General features: G+C 64.0%; 2 protein-coding genes across 4 annotated transcripts in view; both read right to left on the bottom strand.

Moving 5' to 3' along the window:
• The window catches only part of LOC135270206 (cyclin-Y-like protein 2), a 281,562-nt gene that overhangs the window by 80,229 nt on the left and 187,868 nt on the right, over positions 1-13,465 (bottom strand). The gene's annotated exons all lie outside the window — the stretch shown is intronic.
• Positions 5,037-6,440, bottom strand: LOC135270210 (C-terminal-binding protein 1-like). The gene is made up of 3 exons (XM_064365561.1): positions 6,432-6,440; positions 5,825-5,942; positions 5,037-5,331 (listed from the first exon to the last, which is right to left on the bottom strand). Exons 2-3 carry the CDS (start codon positions 5,869-5,871, stop codon positions 5,145-5,147), a joined length of 234 nt encoding a protein of 77 aa, XP_064221631.1. The 5' UTR covers positions 5,872-5,942; positions 6,432-6,440; the 3' UTR covers positions 5,037-5,144.

The raw sequence follows: 13,465 nt of genomic DNA, 5'->3' as shown, positions 1-13,465 counted from the left end.
GGTGTGGGCTGGGTGTATAGCACGTGACTTTGACCACGAGTGGACAGGTGAGGGGACATGTGGGAGTGATGGGGACAGCGGAAGAGGCAGTGGGGGTCGTGGGGCAGGTGTGGGCGGTTGGAGGTGGGTGGAGGTGGATGGGGCCAGGGGGGGATGGATGGGGTTATGTGTGAGCAGGTACAGGGCGGGTGGTGGGCAGGCGGAAGGGGCTGGGGTTTGTGTGGGCAGGTGCGGGGCAGTGCTGGGGAGGCACTGTTGGGTGCGTGTGGGGCTGGGCAGAGGCTGGCCTGGGACCCCAGGCTGCTGCTCAGAACCTACTCTCTGGGTAAGCAGCTGGGCCCTGCTAGGTGTGACCACCCACTGCACAGAGTAGGGGAGGCTGGAGCTCCAGACACCTGCAGGGGCTGGGAGTGCCGTGGGTGAGTCTAGCTCCTCGCCACCCTCTGTCCCACCAGCATCCATAGTCCCGGCTGGCCCCGGCGTCCTCCAGAGTGGTCCCGCCCCCCTGCTGGAGCCAGCTCGTGTCAAGGACCTGGAGAGGCCGTGGCGAGCCCTCCACGGTGGGGTCCTGCAGGTGCTGCTGCCACTGAGCAACGGGGTCAGCAGCTGGTTTCAAAAGCAAGTGCAGCGATAGGCCGCCCTGGAGGAGCCGGCGCACGCAGGCCCCGCGCTTCAGGTGCAGGGAGGGTCCGGCTGCCTATCCTTGGTCTTGTTCAAGTCGCATAACCTGCCTCTCGGGGATGTGTGCGGACCCTGCGTGGGAAGCCCTTGACTGCTGTTTGAGGGTCGGGCCAGCGGCGGCTGAGGCTGTCTCTGTCCAGGGGAGCGGTCAGGAGCCTGGGGGAGCGGAGGTAGACTCAGCAGTACTGGTGCTCAGAGGGGCTGGGGACACCGACTTGGGCCACACCCTGGCCGGGCCACCCCGTCCCTGCCGGGGCTCGATGCCGAGGGGAGCGGGTCAGGCGGGTAGAGGCCCGGGGCCAGCCTGGGGAGCGGAGCTGCTCGGCGGGCCTGAGGTCCTCCTCCGGGCGCCGGGCTCAGGGCCCAGTGGCCAGATGGTTTTCCTTGCTGCAGGGAGTGCCGGCAGCGGGGGCAGGCCTGGGAGGGCTTGTGCAGCTGGGCCTCTCTTGGGCTTCTCTGCTGTTTTTGCTGGAAAATCAATCCTGCAAGTCCAGCTGGGCTCTGGCTGAGAGCAGCTAGGGGTGGGGGTGGTAGGTGCTTCCCGGCCTCCTCGGGGTCAGTTCTGGGCCCACAGTGGGGAGAGAAGGCAGGAGGGGGTGGGGGCCCAGCCTGGGGTGGGGATCCCAAAGAGCCTGGCTCCCCATCCCGTGCCCTGCTTGGGCCACCCAAAGGAACTGTCCTGACCCTCCCAACTTCCTGTCCAGGTCCCTGGAGCTGCCTGCAGCCTCCCCTTGCCCCCGTGCCTGGGCGGAGGTCTAGAGAGGCCAGAGCCCAGGTGTTTGTCAGCAGCCAAAGGAGAGTTCTCTGCCAAGGCGCAGTAGCCCGAGGAGCCAGGGCGGCCGCTCCCTGACCCTCCCCGGTTCCACCCCTCCTGCCCCCGAGCCCTACGCCAGACCTGAGAATCATGGCCTCCTCCTGCTCCAGGGGTCCCAGCAGGGCCCTTGCTCGCCTGGAGGGTGTGCCCTGCCACCTGTTCTCAGCCCTTTCTACGGACCTTTCTTGAATGGACTCTGGGCAAGGTGCGAACACACGAAGGCCATGTCCTCGGCTTCACGGTCTGTGCCTCTGCTGTCCAAGTTCGGGGGCCGCCCACGCCTCCGTGGTTGGCATACCAGGGCTCGTTTTACCCATGCGGGCCCAGGACCTGTGCCCTCGAGCACATCTCCAGTTCACACGCATAAGCACACGCCTGCCCACCAGATACCCACGCACCTGCACGTACGCACACGTACACCAAGCCAGCGGGCCCCACCGCCTCCCCACCGTCCGCCGCCCCAAAGCCCTCGGCGTCAGAACCAGGAGGGTGCCGTGGCTGTTCCCTTTTGAATACACCTGAGTTGCACGAGCCCAGATTCATAGACCTTTGTTGCTCCGTATAAACTTGGGGATAGAACTGTTGAACTTGTTCAACGTAAGCGGCTGAGATTTCGCCTGGGAAGGTGACGAAGTCATTTAAAGCGCAGTATTTTACGATGTTACCAGCCCGCCCCACAAGCACAGCCTGTCTCATCTGACGGCCTCACCGTTCACCATGGAGGCTGGCGGCCCCGGTCACTCCCACGGTCTTTACCAGCCGGGTGCCGGCGGCTGGGACCAGGTTCTGGCCACTGTGCTCACTGCGGAATCGGGCTAGCGGGCCGGACCCTGCATCGTGAGGACAGAGCAGGACGCATCCCGTCACAGGCACCCGCTGTCTGCACCACCGGTGCTCCCGTGAGGCCACCTGGCCAGGCCCAGGATTAGCTGCAGGCTTTGGCTGATTTTCTTGGATTTTCTACACAGATGTTTGTCAGCAAACACCAGCAGCTTATCTCTTCCCTTCCAACACACAAACCTTATTTCACGTTCGTGTCTTAGGGTTTCAGCACAATCTCCAGTCTAATGCCAGCCTCCAGGGAGATGAGCCGTGCTGCCCATTTCACCAGTGAGGAAACCGAGGCTGAGGCCCCCCCCGCCACCTTCTGCTACCAGCACTCCTCCTGGGGCCTGGCTGGGCGGGGTGACTCCCTGGAGGCGGCACCAAGGGGAGGTTCGTCTTGAGGCTCCAAACATTTTTCTGACTGTTTTCTGTCCCTTACAGCCCAGACTCAGAGCCACACTTCAGCGTCCTGGCTCCCTGGCCGCCAGCCTCGCACCGCGGACAGCCCTTGGCGGCGTTCCCTTCCTGCAGGGAAAACCGACCCTTTGACTTGGAAACACTGAGACCAGCTGAGTGGGAGCCTCCGGGCCTGTGTCCAGTCCACACTGCCGGTGCCTGGCTGCCTCTCAGGGCGTGGCCTGTCTCCAGCTGGAGCTGGGAGGGCGGCCCCACCCTCGGCTGCCCTGGGGGCTGACCAGGGCCCAGTGACCCAGCCCAGGGCTTGCCTGTGCAGAGGCTCAAGCCAGCAGTCAGCGTGGAACTCCTGGTCTTCCCACCGCCGCCTCTGCAGCCCCCACCAACGGTATCAGAAAACGTCAGCTCCAGCCAGCACCCCAGACCCTTGGTCACCTTGCCTGCCCCTCCTCACACCCAATGCCTGTGTCGGCGAAACCAGGGCCAGCTCTTTAATCGTGTCCAGAACCCACCCTTCCCATCAGCCCAGGCCACCTCCCTCAGTGGTCTGGGGGCTCCAGGATGAAGGGCTCCAAGCAGGTCAGAGATGGGCTGGGTGTCCTGAGGGGAAGGAGGCAGAGGCCTCGGTCAGGGAGGCAGGGCTGCCCTCTGTGGGCCTCAAGACCAGGAACCACTGCCCATACCCAAGAGACCTCTGCGGGCCCCGGGGTGCAGAGCCAGGTAGGAGGGGGCACCCCACCAAAGGCAGTGGCCTCCCCGCTGCTTCTGCTTTAGATGGGGCGGGGAGCAGGGGGAGGCTGACACTTGGGGGCTGACGCTGCAGGGTCTGGACGCTTGGGCTGGCAGAACCCGCCTGCATGCAGGGAAAGGCTCAGGCCAGGGACGTCCTAAAGGGACGCGGGTTCCCCCAGCGCCCGCTGCAGGCCCTCCTTGCAGTACCGGGACCCACCTGCAGGAGTCTGCCTGCAAGCGCTCCTCCGGGGTGTCTGGCATCAAAGTTAATCTCATAAAATGAGCTGGGACTCTGCTGACACGCATGGACCACACTTCCAAAGGAAACTCGGAGGAACCAGGAGGCTGGGGTTTCGAAGAGGACACCAGTAAACAGGTCCGGCTGTGGGCCAAGGTGAGGGGCGACCCCTTTCGGCTTTTTTGCACATTTCTGTAGGCTGGCTGACCCGTGGTCTGGGCAGCTTCCTGGGCCCTGACGTCTGCTGTGGCCCCTCCTGTGGCCCACAGTCTTCCCGGGCTGCAGGCCGGCCTGAGGGAGGTAAGCCAAGAAGGGAGTGGGTGGGCCGTGGGGCAGGACGTCGGCCAGTCAGACCATCATCAACACAACGGCCCGGCCTGGCACACTGCTCCCCTCCCGGAGGGGCACTTCAGCAGCCCGCCTCCACGCCAGGACCCTACAGTGTCCCACAGATGAAGCGGGCAGAGGGCCAGGCCCGGGACACACAGAGACCACTGCCCAACCTGCCACAGCACTGTGTCTGGGTCTCTCTCCGGCTGCCCGCTTCAGAGAGGCTGAGCTGGGCCCTGGAGGTCACCATAGCCGGGACTGAGGCTCACCCGTATCCTCGTGAGACACAGTCGCTAGAACAGATGCTAGGCACGCTGGCTCTTTCCGGGATTTTTATTTCTTTAAAATAATTCATACAAATGGTTACAGTCACAAACATGATTTTAACCAAAATATTGCTAGCCTACCACATCAGCAGGACGGCAGCGGTGCAGGCGGGGACGCTGCCACCCTCCGCGTCCCCAGGACAGACGTCGACGGGCAGCGGGCGTGCCGGGCACTGCACGAGCTTCTCCTCCCGGAGCTGCTTCGTGATGCCGTCTTCATTTGGAACAAGGGGGTTCATGCCAAAATTAGGAAAAACAGCCTTTGTTTTGTTTTTCTAAATTATCTAAAAATAAGACAAGCAGGTAGAAAAAACAATGCACTGTGTGGCATAAAAAGAAAACGGGAAGGATTCATTGTCCTGAGAAGTTTGCCAACTGCCTCATCCAGGGCACGTTCCAACATACAAAAGGAAAAAATAACCTCAAGTCCATTTCCGAATGCCCCCGCAGGTTTTCTTTTTGTCGACAGCTAAGCAAACAGATCCTTTGTAATGTTCTAAAAACTGTACACAGACAAGAACGTTCATGGGAGAATAACTACTGACTTCTTCTGCTTAACGAGGAACGCGAAGGACACAGGACAGAGAGCCCACGGGACGGACGACGACAACCCACACGGGCCCGGCGCTGCCCACCCGCCTCCGGCGCCGCCCACCCGCCTCCAGCACCGCCCGACAGTCTCTGCGGCGCCAGGGCCGCCACGCAGGCACCTCCTCTGCACACTCTGGTCCGAGGGGCTTCCGGCCCTCCGCCCAGGCGCCGAGGCTGGAGAGCTCCTCCCGGGCTACAACTGGTCACTCGCATGGTCTCGATCCGCCTCGGGCTTGACAGTTTGGCCAGGAGAAGGGGCGTGGGGCGGGTGGGCCACAGGGGGCAGACCGTGGGACAGGGACATGGCGCTGGGCACGATGCCTTCCACAGCAGCTGGGATGCCAGTGGGGGCCACACCCACCACGCCGGGAGGGTACCTGCTGGGAGAGGGTCCAGCCGTGGGGCCCACCTGTAGGCAACCTGGCCAGGCCCCGCCTGCCCTCACAGTGGCAGTGGCACCGAGGGGGCATCTCTGGGAGGACCAGCAGTCAGGGTGAGGGTCCTTGCCTCTGCACGGACGCTCCTGCCCACGGGAGCTACTTCTCAGGGCAGGGGAGGGGAGCCCGGGTGTCTCCAGGCAACTGGAACATGAGGTCCTCACCTCACCCAAAGCCCCCTGCTCCCGTAGACCCCGTTCCCACACAGGCCTCTGCCCAGCAGTCCCCTGTCCACTGGGCCCTGAAGGCCACCCAGCCCAGGCTCCTTCCAAGGGGCCCTGGTTCTTGTGGGACTTTTGGGTGAGGTGGGCACCAATTCTACCCAGATCCTCGAGCTCAGCAGACACACCGCCCTTCCTGCCAGAGGCTGTGCTGGGATCCAGGGGAAGCCGCCCACCCTCATGGAGGCTGTTAAGTGCCCAGTGGGCCTGCTCACCTGTAGGCGGCCCCATTGAGCTCAGGGTGCACAACCGCGGGGTCCATGCTGGCCCAGTGGGTGGCGGCCGTCAGATGGTCCTTGTTGACACAGTTCTTCAGGCTGTCTGGGATCCGGCCTGGGAGACGCAGGAGGGAGGAACAGCTGTGGCTCTGAGGGGACCCCAGGAGCGTGGCCCACTGGGTTGAGGACATGAACTGCAGAGCTCTCGGCAGTGTGCTCCTGCCCTCAGCCCTGGGGCTCCCCAGGCACAGCTGGGTACTGTCAGGGGCCAGCACCCTCACAGCGTGGGCAACCCCCAGCCCAGAGCATGTGCCCAGCTTGCTGAGGGGCCTGTCTGCTCAGCCCAGGAACTTCCCAGAGCAGCTCACAGGCCCCAACCGGCAGGTCTTGTGTGTAGGACATGGCTCCAGGGCTCAGCCTGACTTTGGCCTCAGAGGCCCTTGCTGGGGCCTGGTGAGAGCAATGAGAACCACGGCCCTGAGCTGGCAGAACACGAGCCCGGATGCCGGGCAGATGTGGGCCCACGAGCACCTGGGGCTGGCAGGAAGGGTGCCCCCAGGCTACAGGTGGGCGCAGGGCCTGACGGAGCCACCCGTGCGCCCACCTGTGATGGCTCTGCAGAGCTCCCCAGGCCTGACCGAGCCGCCCCCGCGCCCACCTCTGATGGCTCTGCGATCTCCCCCAGGCCTGACCGAGCCGCCCCCGCGCCCACCTGTGATGGCTCTGCAGAGCTCCCCAGGCCTGACCGAGCCGCCCCCGCGCCCACCTCTGATGGCTCTGCGATCTCCCCCAGGCCTGACCGAGCCGCTCCCGCCCCCACCTCTGATGGCTCTGCGATCTCCCCCAGGCCTGACCGAGCCGCCCCCGCACCCACCTCTGATGGCTCTGCAGAGCTCCCCAGGCCTGACCGAGCCGCCCCCGCGCCCACCTGTGATGGCTCTGCAGAGCTCCCCAGGCCTGACCGAGCCGCCCCCGCGCCCACCTCTGATGGCTCTGCGATCTCCCCCAGGCCTGACCGAGCCGCCCCCGCGCCCACCTCTGATGGCTCTGCAGAGCTCCCCAGGCCTGACCGAGCCGCCCCCGTGCCCACCTGTGATGGCTCTGCAGAGCTCCCCAGGCCTGACCGAGCCGCCCCCGCGCCCACCTCTGATGGCTCTGCAGAGCTCCCCAGGCCTGACCGAGCCGCCCCCGCGCCCACCTGTGATGGCTCTGCAGAGCTCCCCAGGCCTGACCGAGCCGCCCCCCGCGCCCACCTCTGATGGCTCTGCAGAGCTCCCCAGGCCTGACCGAGCCGCCCCCGGGCCCACCTCTGATGGCTCTGCGATCTCCCCCAGGCCTGACCGAGCCGATCTCGCCCCCGCGCCCACCTCTGATGGCTCTGCAGAGCTCCCCAGGCCTGACCGAGCCGCCCCCGCACCCACCTCTGATGGCTCTGCAGAGCTCCCCAGGCCTGACCGAGCCGCCCCTGCGCCCACCTGTGATGGCTCTGCGATCTTCCCCAGGCCTGACGGAGCCACCCCTGCGCCCACCTGTGATGGCTCTGCAGAGCTCCCCAGGCCTGACGGAGCCACCCGTGCGCCCACCTGTGATGGCTCTGCAGAGCTCCCCAGGCCTGACCGAGCCGTCCCCGCGCCCACCTCTGATGGCTCTGCAGAGCTCCCCAGGCCTGACCGAGCCGCTCCCGCCCCCGCGCCCACCTCTGATGGCTCTGTGATCTCCCCCAGGCCTGACCGAGCCGCCCCTGCGCCCACCTGTGATGGCTCTGCAGAGCTCCCCAGGCCTGACCGAGCCGCCCCTGCGCCCACCTGTGATGGCTCTGCAGAGCTCCCCAGGCCTGACCGAGCCGCCCCTGCGCCCACCTCTGATGGCTCTGAGATCTCCCCCAGGCCTGACCGAGCCGATCCTGCCCCCGCGCCCACCTGTGATGGCTCTGCAGAGCTCCCCAGGCCTGACCCAGCCGCCCCCGCGCCCACCTGTGATGGCTCTGCAGAGCTCCCCAGGCCTGACCGAGCCGCCCCCGCGCCCACCTGTGATGGCTCTGCGGATCTCCCGTGCCGCCTCCTCTCGCATCTCGATGGATGCCTGCTCGCTGTACCATGCGGCGTGGGGGGTGCAGATGAGGTTGGGTGCGTCCTTCAGGGGGCCCTGGCTAAAGCTGGGAACAACACCGGCATGGTCAGTGCGGCCCGAGTGTTGCGCCCGCGTTTCGGGGGGAGGTGGCTGGGCAATGGACCCCCTGTGGGAGGGCTCTGCCTGGAAAGCAGACCCCACAGCCTCCAATCTGCTGGACAGGTGGGCTGAACACAAGGGCACAGCCTGGGACAGTGAGACCCACTGGGGGCTCCTGACAGCGGTGGGATTTAATCTCCAAGCCCTCAGGGGAGCAGCCTTGATGGGGGGACATGCTGGCCTGGCCCCTCTCCACCGAAGGGTCTGTGGGTCCCACAGGCTGATCCTGCTCCTGCCGACGGTATCTTCTCCTGCAACTAACATCCAGCCCAGGGGCTGCCTGGGGTCCCAGGGCGCCATCTGCAGGTCTGGATGTGACCCCGTGGCTCCATGGCCAGGGCCGTCGGGGACCACTCACAGACGTTGGAGCCTCACGCTCTCCTGGCTGGTTGGGAGCCCTACCCAAAGAGAGGCTGCAGAGGACGACCAGTGCCTCCCAGCACTGAGGCGAGGCAGGCCTGGAGCCCATGGCTCCATCCTCACCACAGAGCGGATGGCAAACTCCCCCAGTGCCAGCTAGCAAGAGGCTGAGCACAGACAAGTGCCTGGCCTGGCAGAGGCGCTGTCTGGAGGCCAAGGCCAGCAGGAAGGTGGGCAGGGAAGAGCAGGGGCGGCACCAGCCGTGGGGGCACCTGAAGGGTTCCGACTCGTGCACGTCCAGGGCCGCACCGCGGATCCGGCCCTCCTTCAGGGCCTGGGCCAGCGCCTTCTCGTCCACCAGGCCACCCCGAGCCGTGTTCACCAGGAAGGCCCCTTGTCTCATCTGGAAGACATAGGGACAAGGCTAGGCTCAGTCAGGGATCTGTGCAGGGTGGGCGACCAGGGAAGCAAGGGTGGCAGTGCGCCCTGTCAGGTGGGGGAGCCCGTGGCCCCTTCCCAGCCCAGGCCCACCTTGGGCTCAGCAGGGCTCTCGGACTGAAGGCCCTGGGCATTTGGCACTGTGGCCCTGGCAGGCTGGCTGGGACTCGGGCCTTAGAGACCTGCACAGCCCCACACCTCCTAGAGAGCTCGACCCTCCTGTCCAAGCCGAGCTGAGGACTGGGCGGGGCTCCGGCCCTGGCCCCTGTGGTACTCTCTTTCTGGGTCCCCTCTAGCCCAGCCTCCAATGTCCAGGGCCGTCTGCTCTGAGGCATGGTTCTCGACTCCAGCCCCAGCTGGGGCCTGCAGCAGAGCGTGCTGTCTTCGGAACAGGCTCGTGTTTCATGTGCTTTTGCAAAAGGCTTTTGGAGAGGCTCCTCCTTGGCTTTGCAGCCAGGGCTTTCTGCATCCCCCCATTTCAACAAAGCCAGCCCCCCAGCCACGGCGCTTGGCTGGCAGCCGTGCAGGTCACAGTGGCTCCTCTGGGGAGCTGCTGCCCATTACAGCCTCACACCCAAGATCCTCAGAGACAACAGGGCTCTGACCAGTGTCCACGTGCCACACCCTGTCCACTAGAAGGCTCTGTGAACAAAGAAAGGGGAGGCGGGCACCTGGCCACATCCTCCTTGCAGCTACAGGGGTCTGGGCAGACGGCTGACACGAGGCCCGACAGGCGTGTACACACATGCACACACAAACCAGCACATACAAACGTGCAGACATATGTGCACCCACGCACATGTGCCCGCGTACACACACACCAACGCACACACACAACCCCCTGGAAGGCCTGGAGCCATCGGGAGCCAGCCGCCCCCAACTCCACCCACTCCAGGGAAGCGCAGTGCTGAGGCAGAGGCCCACCTGAGCACAGCCCTTTCCAGCTGCAGACATGCAACCTGAACCTGGCGGCACAGCACGGAAGCCACGACGGCCGACCCAAGGCCCCCAGGTAGCTGCGTGTGTCCCCGCTGTGCGAGCAACAAGGACTTCATGGGAATCTGGTACTCAACGGTCTGTGGTTTTGTCTCGTATGGAGAGTATTTTAGGTATTCTGAGTAGAACTCGGAACATGGAGAAAGCTGTCTGTGCAGACGGGGCTCACTCCAGCAGGGCCGGCGGACACCGCGGTGTGGCTCGAGGGGGGCAGGGTCTTGCCCGGGTGCAGGTGGCAGCTGGGAGGGACCCACCCGACGCCCCCGCCGTCCCTCACGCCGGCCCCGCCGGAAGGCAGTCCCGCACCCTGGCCCGCGCACCTGCTTGACGGTGAAGTCGTTGATGAGGTGGTGGTTGTGCTCGTTGAGGCCGCAGTGCAGCGTCACACAGTCGCTGTGGAACAGCAGGTCCTGCAGGGTGCTCACGCGCTGCAGCCCCAGCGCTCCATGCCGTCTGACAGGTAGGGGTCGTAGAAGAGCACGTTGAAGCCGAAGGCCTTGGCTCGCAGCGCCACCGCCTGCCCTACACGACCTGGTGGCGTCAAAATGCAGCATGAGACCCTTGCTCACCCGTGGCCAGGAGGCCAGCCCCCACAGCCAGGGTCAGAGTGGCCTCTGTGCCTCAGTTTGACCGTCTGTCTGCCAAGGATGACACCTTGGGCGCCCGCACCCGCTCCACACAGGACGTCTGCTTCCAACGCGCCTGCTGCCAAGGCGGAGGCTGTGCACAGGGTGGAAAGGGGTGAGCTAGCCCCTGGGCCCACACCACCTGTCAGCCATGCCACCCCCACCGCAGCCTGTCCACAGGACGCAACGTGAACCACTCCGTGTCAAACGGACCGGTCAGCAGGTGTCCACCCAGCCCACACGCGCCATGTGTGCCCAGGCCCCTCCGAAGGTCTGCTTTCGGGTCCACCCATCAGTGTCTCCGGCACCTCAATTCCAGCAACAGCTCGGTGGAGACAGCAAATGGGGCAGGAGGGAACCTTCCAGACCAGGGTGGCCCCGCTGGGGTTACGTCCTGTCCTGGTCGTGTGGAGCAGCAGAGAAAGCCACCCGGGCAGACATGCCTGCCCGTCCCCCAGCCCTGCTGTGGGCCCTTCACACCCACTGCCCGCCCCCACCGCAGCAGTCCAAGGCTGGCGTGGGTCCCAGCACGGGAGCCTCAGAGCGAAGGCCACCGAGTGTGCCTGGGGCTGGCTCTGCCCTAGGGAAGGGTCTGCAGGGTGCACGCACCCACTGTGAGCCAACAGTGCAGGTGCAGACTCAGAAGCCCAGACACAGCTGTAAGGACACGGGACCCCAGCTCCTGTATCGCGTAGGAGGGAACTGCTGCAAAGGAAGGAAGCGGGGTGGGTGCCGGGGCAGGCGGGAGAGTGGACGCAGTTTCAAAGGCGGCGGCCAGGGCAGGTCTCCCTGGGAAGGCCAAGCTTGCTAGAGACATGAGGGGACAGGAAGGAAGCCGGAGAGCTGGAACAGCGTGTGCGAGGGGCCCGCGGCAGCCTGAGGGCCACGGAGACCAGACTGCCAGGCAGACAGGGCAGCCGACCGAGTCCAAACGCCCAGGGGAACAGGAGTGGGGGAGGCTGGGAGGCCAGTCAGAAGAGCTGAGGACCACCTCAACACACTACATCCTAGAAAGAGAGGCGCCTGTTCTAGAAGGAACACGGTGGTTCCAGCAAAAGCTCTTTAAACATGCTCAGAGATGACAGCAAGTGTGGATGTAAGCAGCAGAAAGATGGAGGGTTCCAGAAGATACATGGCAACTCCTTAAAAAGCCACATAGAAACCCAGTCCAGGGAGGGCTCAGCAGGGCGGAGGAGAAGCAGGACTGCGAGGGTCGGAGCCACAGCCGGAGCACCGGGTCCAGGGAGGTGGGCTCGGCGGAGCGGAGGTGGGTGCAGGATTCTGAGGGTGGGAAATGGCCTGAGTCCCCAGGGAGCTCCTCAGGAGTAGGAACAGACCCCGCCCATCAAACCCCCTAGCAGGGATCCCATTGAGTGGGCAGGAAAAGGAGGGGAGAGGGCCTCCCCCAGCGCAGAAGGCAGAAGAGACGTGGCTTCCCGCTGCGCTCAACGGAAAGCCCCGGGGAGTCGGGCTGCCGGTGGTGAGAACCAGTCCGAGCCCCAGCCCAGCGCTCCCGCGCCTGACACGGGACAGCAGCGGCTGTTCTGGACAAGACGATTCTTTGCCTTAGTCTCTGCTATTCTGGCTTATGATAGGAACCGTGATGACACAGGTGAAGCGGCAGCAAGATGTGGCTTCTCATTAGAACGAGACGCTAGAAGCGGACGAACCCACAGATGACCGAGGCTGGAATCAGCCAGCAAAGGCTCTTAAATAACTACTCTAAACGTGCTCGGAAATGACAGCAAGTGTGATGTAAACAGCAGAAAGATGGAGGATAAAGAACCACATAGAAATTCCAGAACTAAACATCCTCTCTGAAACAGAACTCCCTGGATGAAACGAACAGCGAAAAGTTTCGGGAGCTTGAAGGCAGGGCTCAAAGTCAGCAGACGGCGCCAAACAAAAACAGACAGAAAAGATTTAAAATGTTTTAAAGAACAGGCCATGGTGGCTCACGCCTGTAATCCCAGCACTTTGGGAGGCCAAAGCGGGCGGATCACATAAGATCAGGGGTTCAAGACCAGCCTGGCCAACATGGTGAAACCCATTTGTAATAGCATTACAAATGCCAAATGCCAAACAATAAACTGAATGAACTCCGTGGAATCCTTCTACTGATGATGACAGAATGCTGTTAAGAAAAGTTAAAATAAACAGAGCGATGTCATATTTGTGTCCTGAAGATTCCGTATCGTTAGGAAGTCAGCATTCCCAAAACTGGTATTAAGGACTCAACAAAATGAAAATTGAACAGCTGATTGCAGATGGGAATGGAAACGCACAGCAGGACCTAAAACAGCCAAGACCCTGGAGAAAAGTATGGCGGAGGAACATGGCCTGCCAGACCTCCAGGCTCACTGCCGTGTGGACGGCGTGGCACGGGGGACAGGGAACGCCGCCTGTCAGACCTCGAGGCTCACTGCCGTGTGGACGGCGTGGCACGGGGGACAGGGAACGCCGCCTGTCAGACCTCGAGGCTCACTGCTGTGTGGACGGCGTGGCACGGGGGACAGGGAACGCCGCCTGCCAGACCTCCAGGCTCACTGCCGTGTGGACGGCGTGGCACGGGGGACAGGGAACACCGCCTGCCAGACCTCCAGGCTCACTGCCGTGTGCACGGCGTGGCACGGGGGACAGGGAACGCCGCCTGCCAGACCTCGAGGCTCACTGCCGTGTGCACGGCGTGGCACGGGGGACAGGGAACACCGCCTGTCAGACCTCCAGGCTCACTGCTGTGTGCACGGCGTGGCACGGGGGACAGGGAACACCGCCTGCCAGACCTCGAGGCTCACTGCCATGTGCACGGCGTGGCACGGGGGACAGGTAACACCGCCTGCCAGACCTCCAGGCTCACTGCCGTGTGGACAGTGTGGCACGAGGGACAGGGAATGCCGCCTGCCAGACCTCCAGGCTCACTGCCGTGTGGACAGTGTGGCACGGGGGACAGGGAACACCGCCTGCCAGACCTCCAGGCTCACTGCCGTGT

Source organism: Aotus nancymaae, unplaced genomic scaffold, assembly GCF_030222135.1.
Source record: "Aotus nancymaae isolate 86718 unplaced genomic scaffold, 86718_ANA_hifiasm-v0.15.2.pri h1tg000006l, whole genome shotgun sequence".
NCBI classification, from domain to species: Eukaryota; Metazoa; Chordata; class Mammalia; order Primates; family Aotidae; genus Aotus; species Aotus nancymaae.
This window is presented reverse-complemented; position numbering and strand designations above follow the sequence as displayed.

Excerpts from the sequence above, each read along its gene's own strand:
- LOC135270210 (XM_064365561.1), bottom strand. The coding sequence starts at position 5,871 with ATGGACCCCGCGGTTGTGCACCCTGAGCTCAATGGGGCCGCCTACAG. Across the intron at positions 5,332-5,824 it reads CTCAATGGGGCCGCCTACAG|CAGGTACCCTCCCGGCGTGG; the intron begins GTGAGCAGGCCC and ends ACCCTCTCCCAG.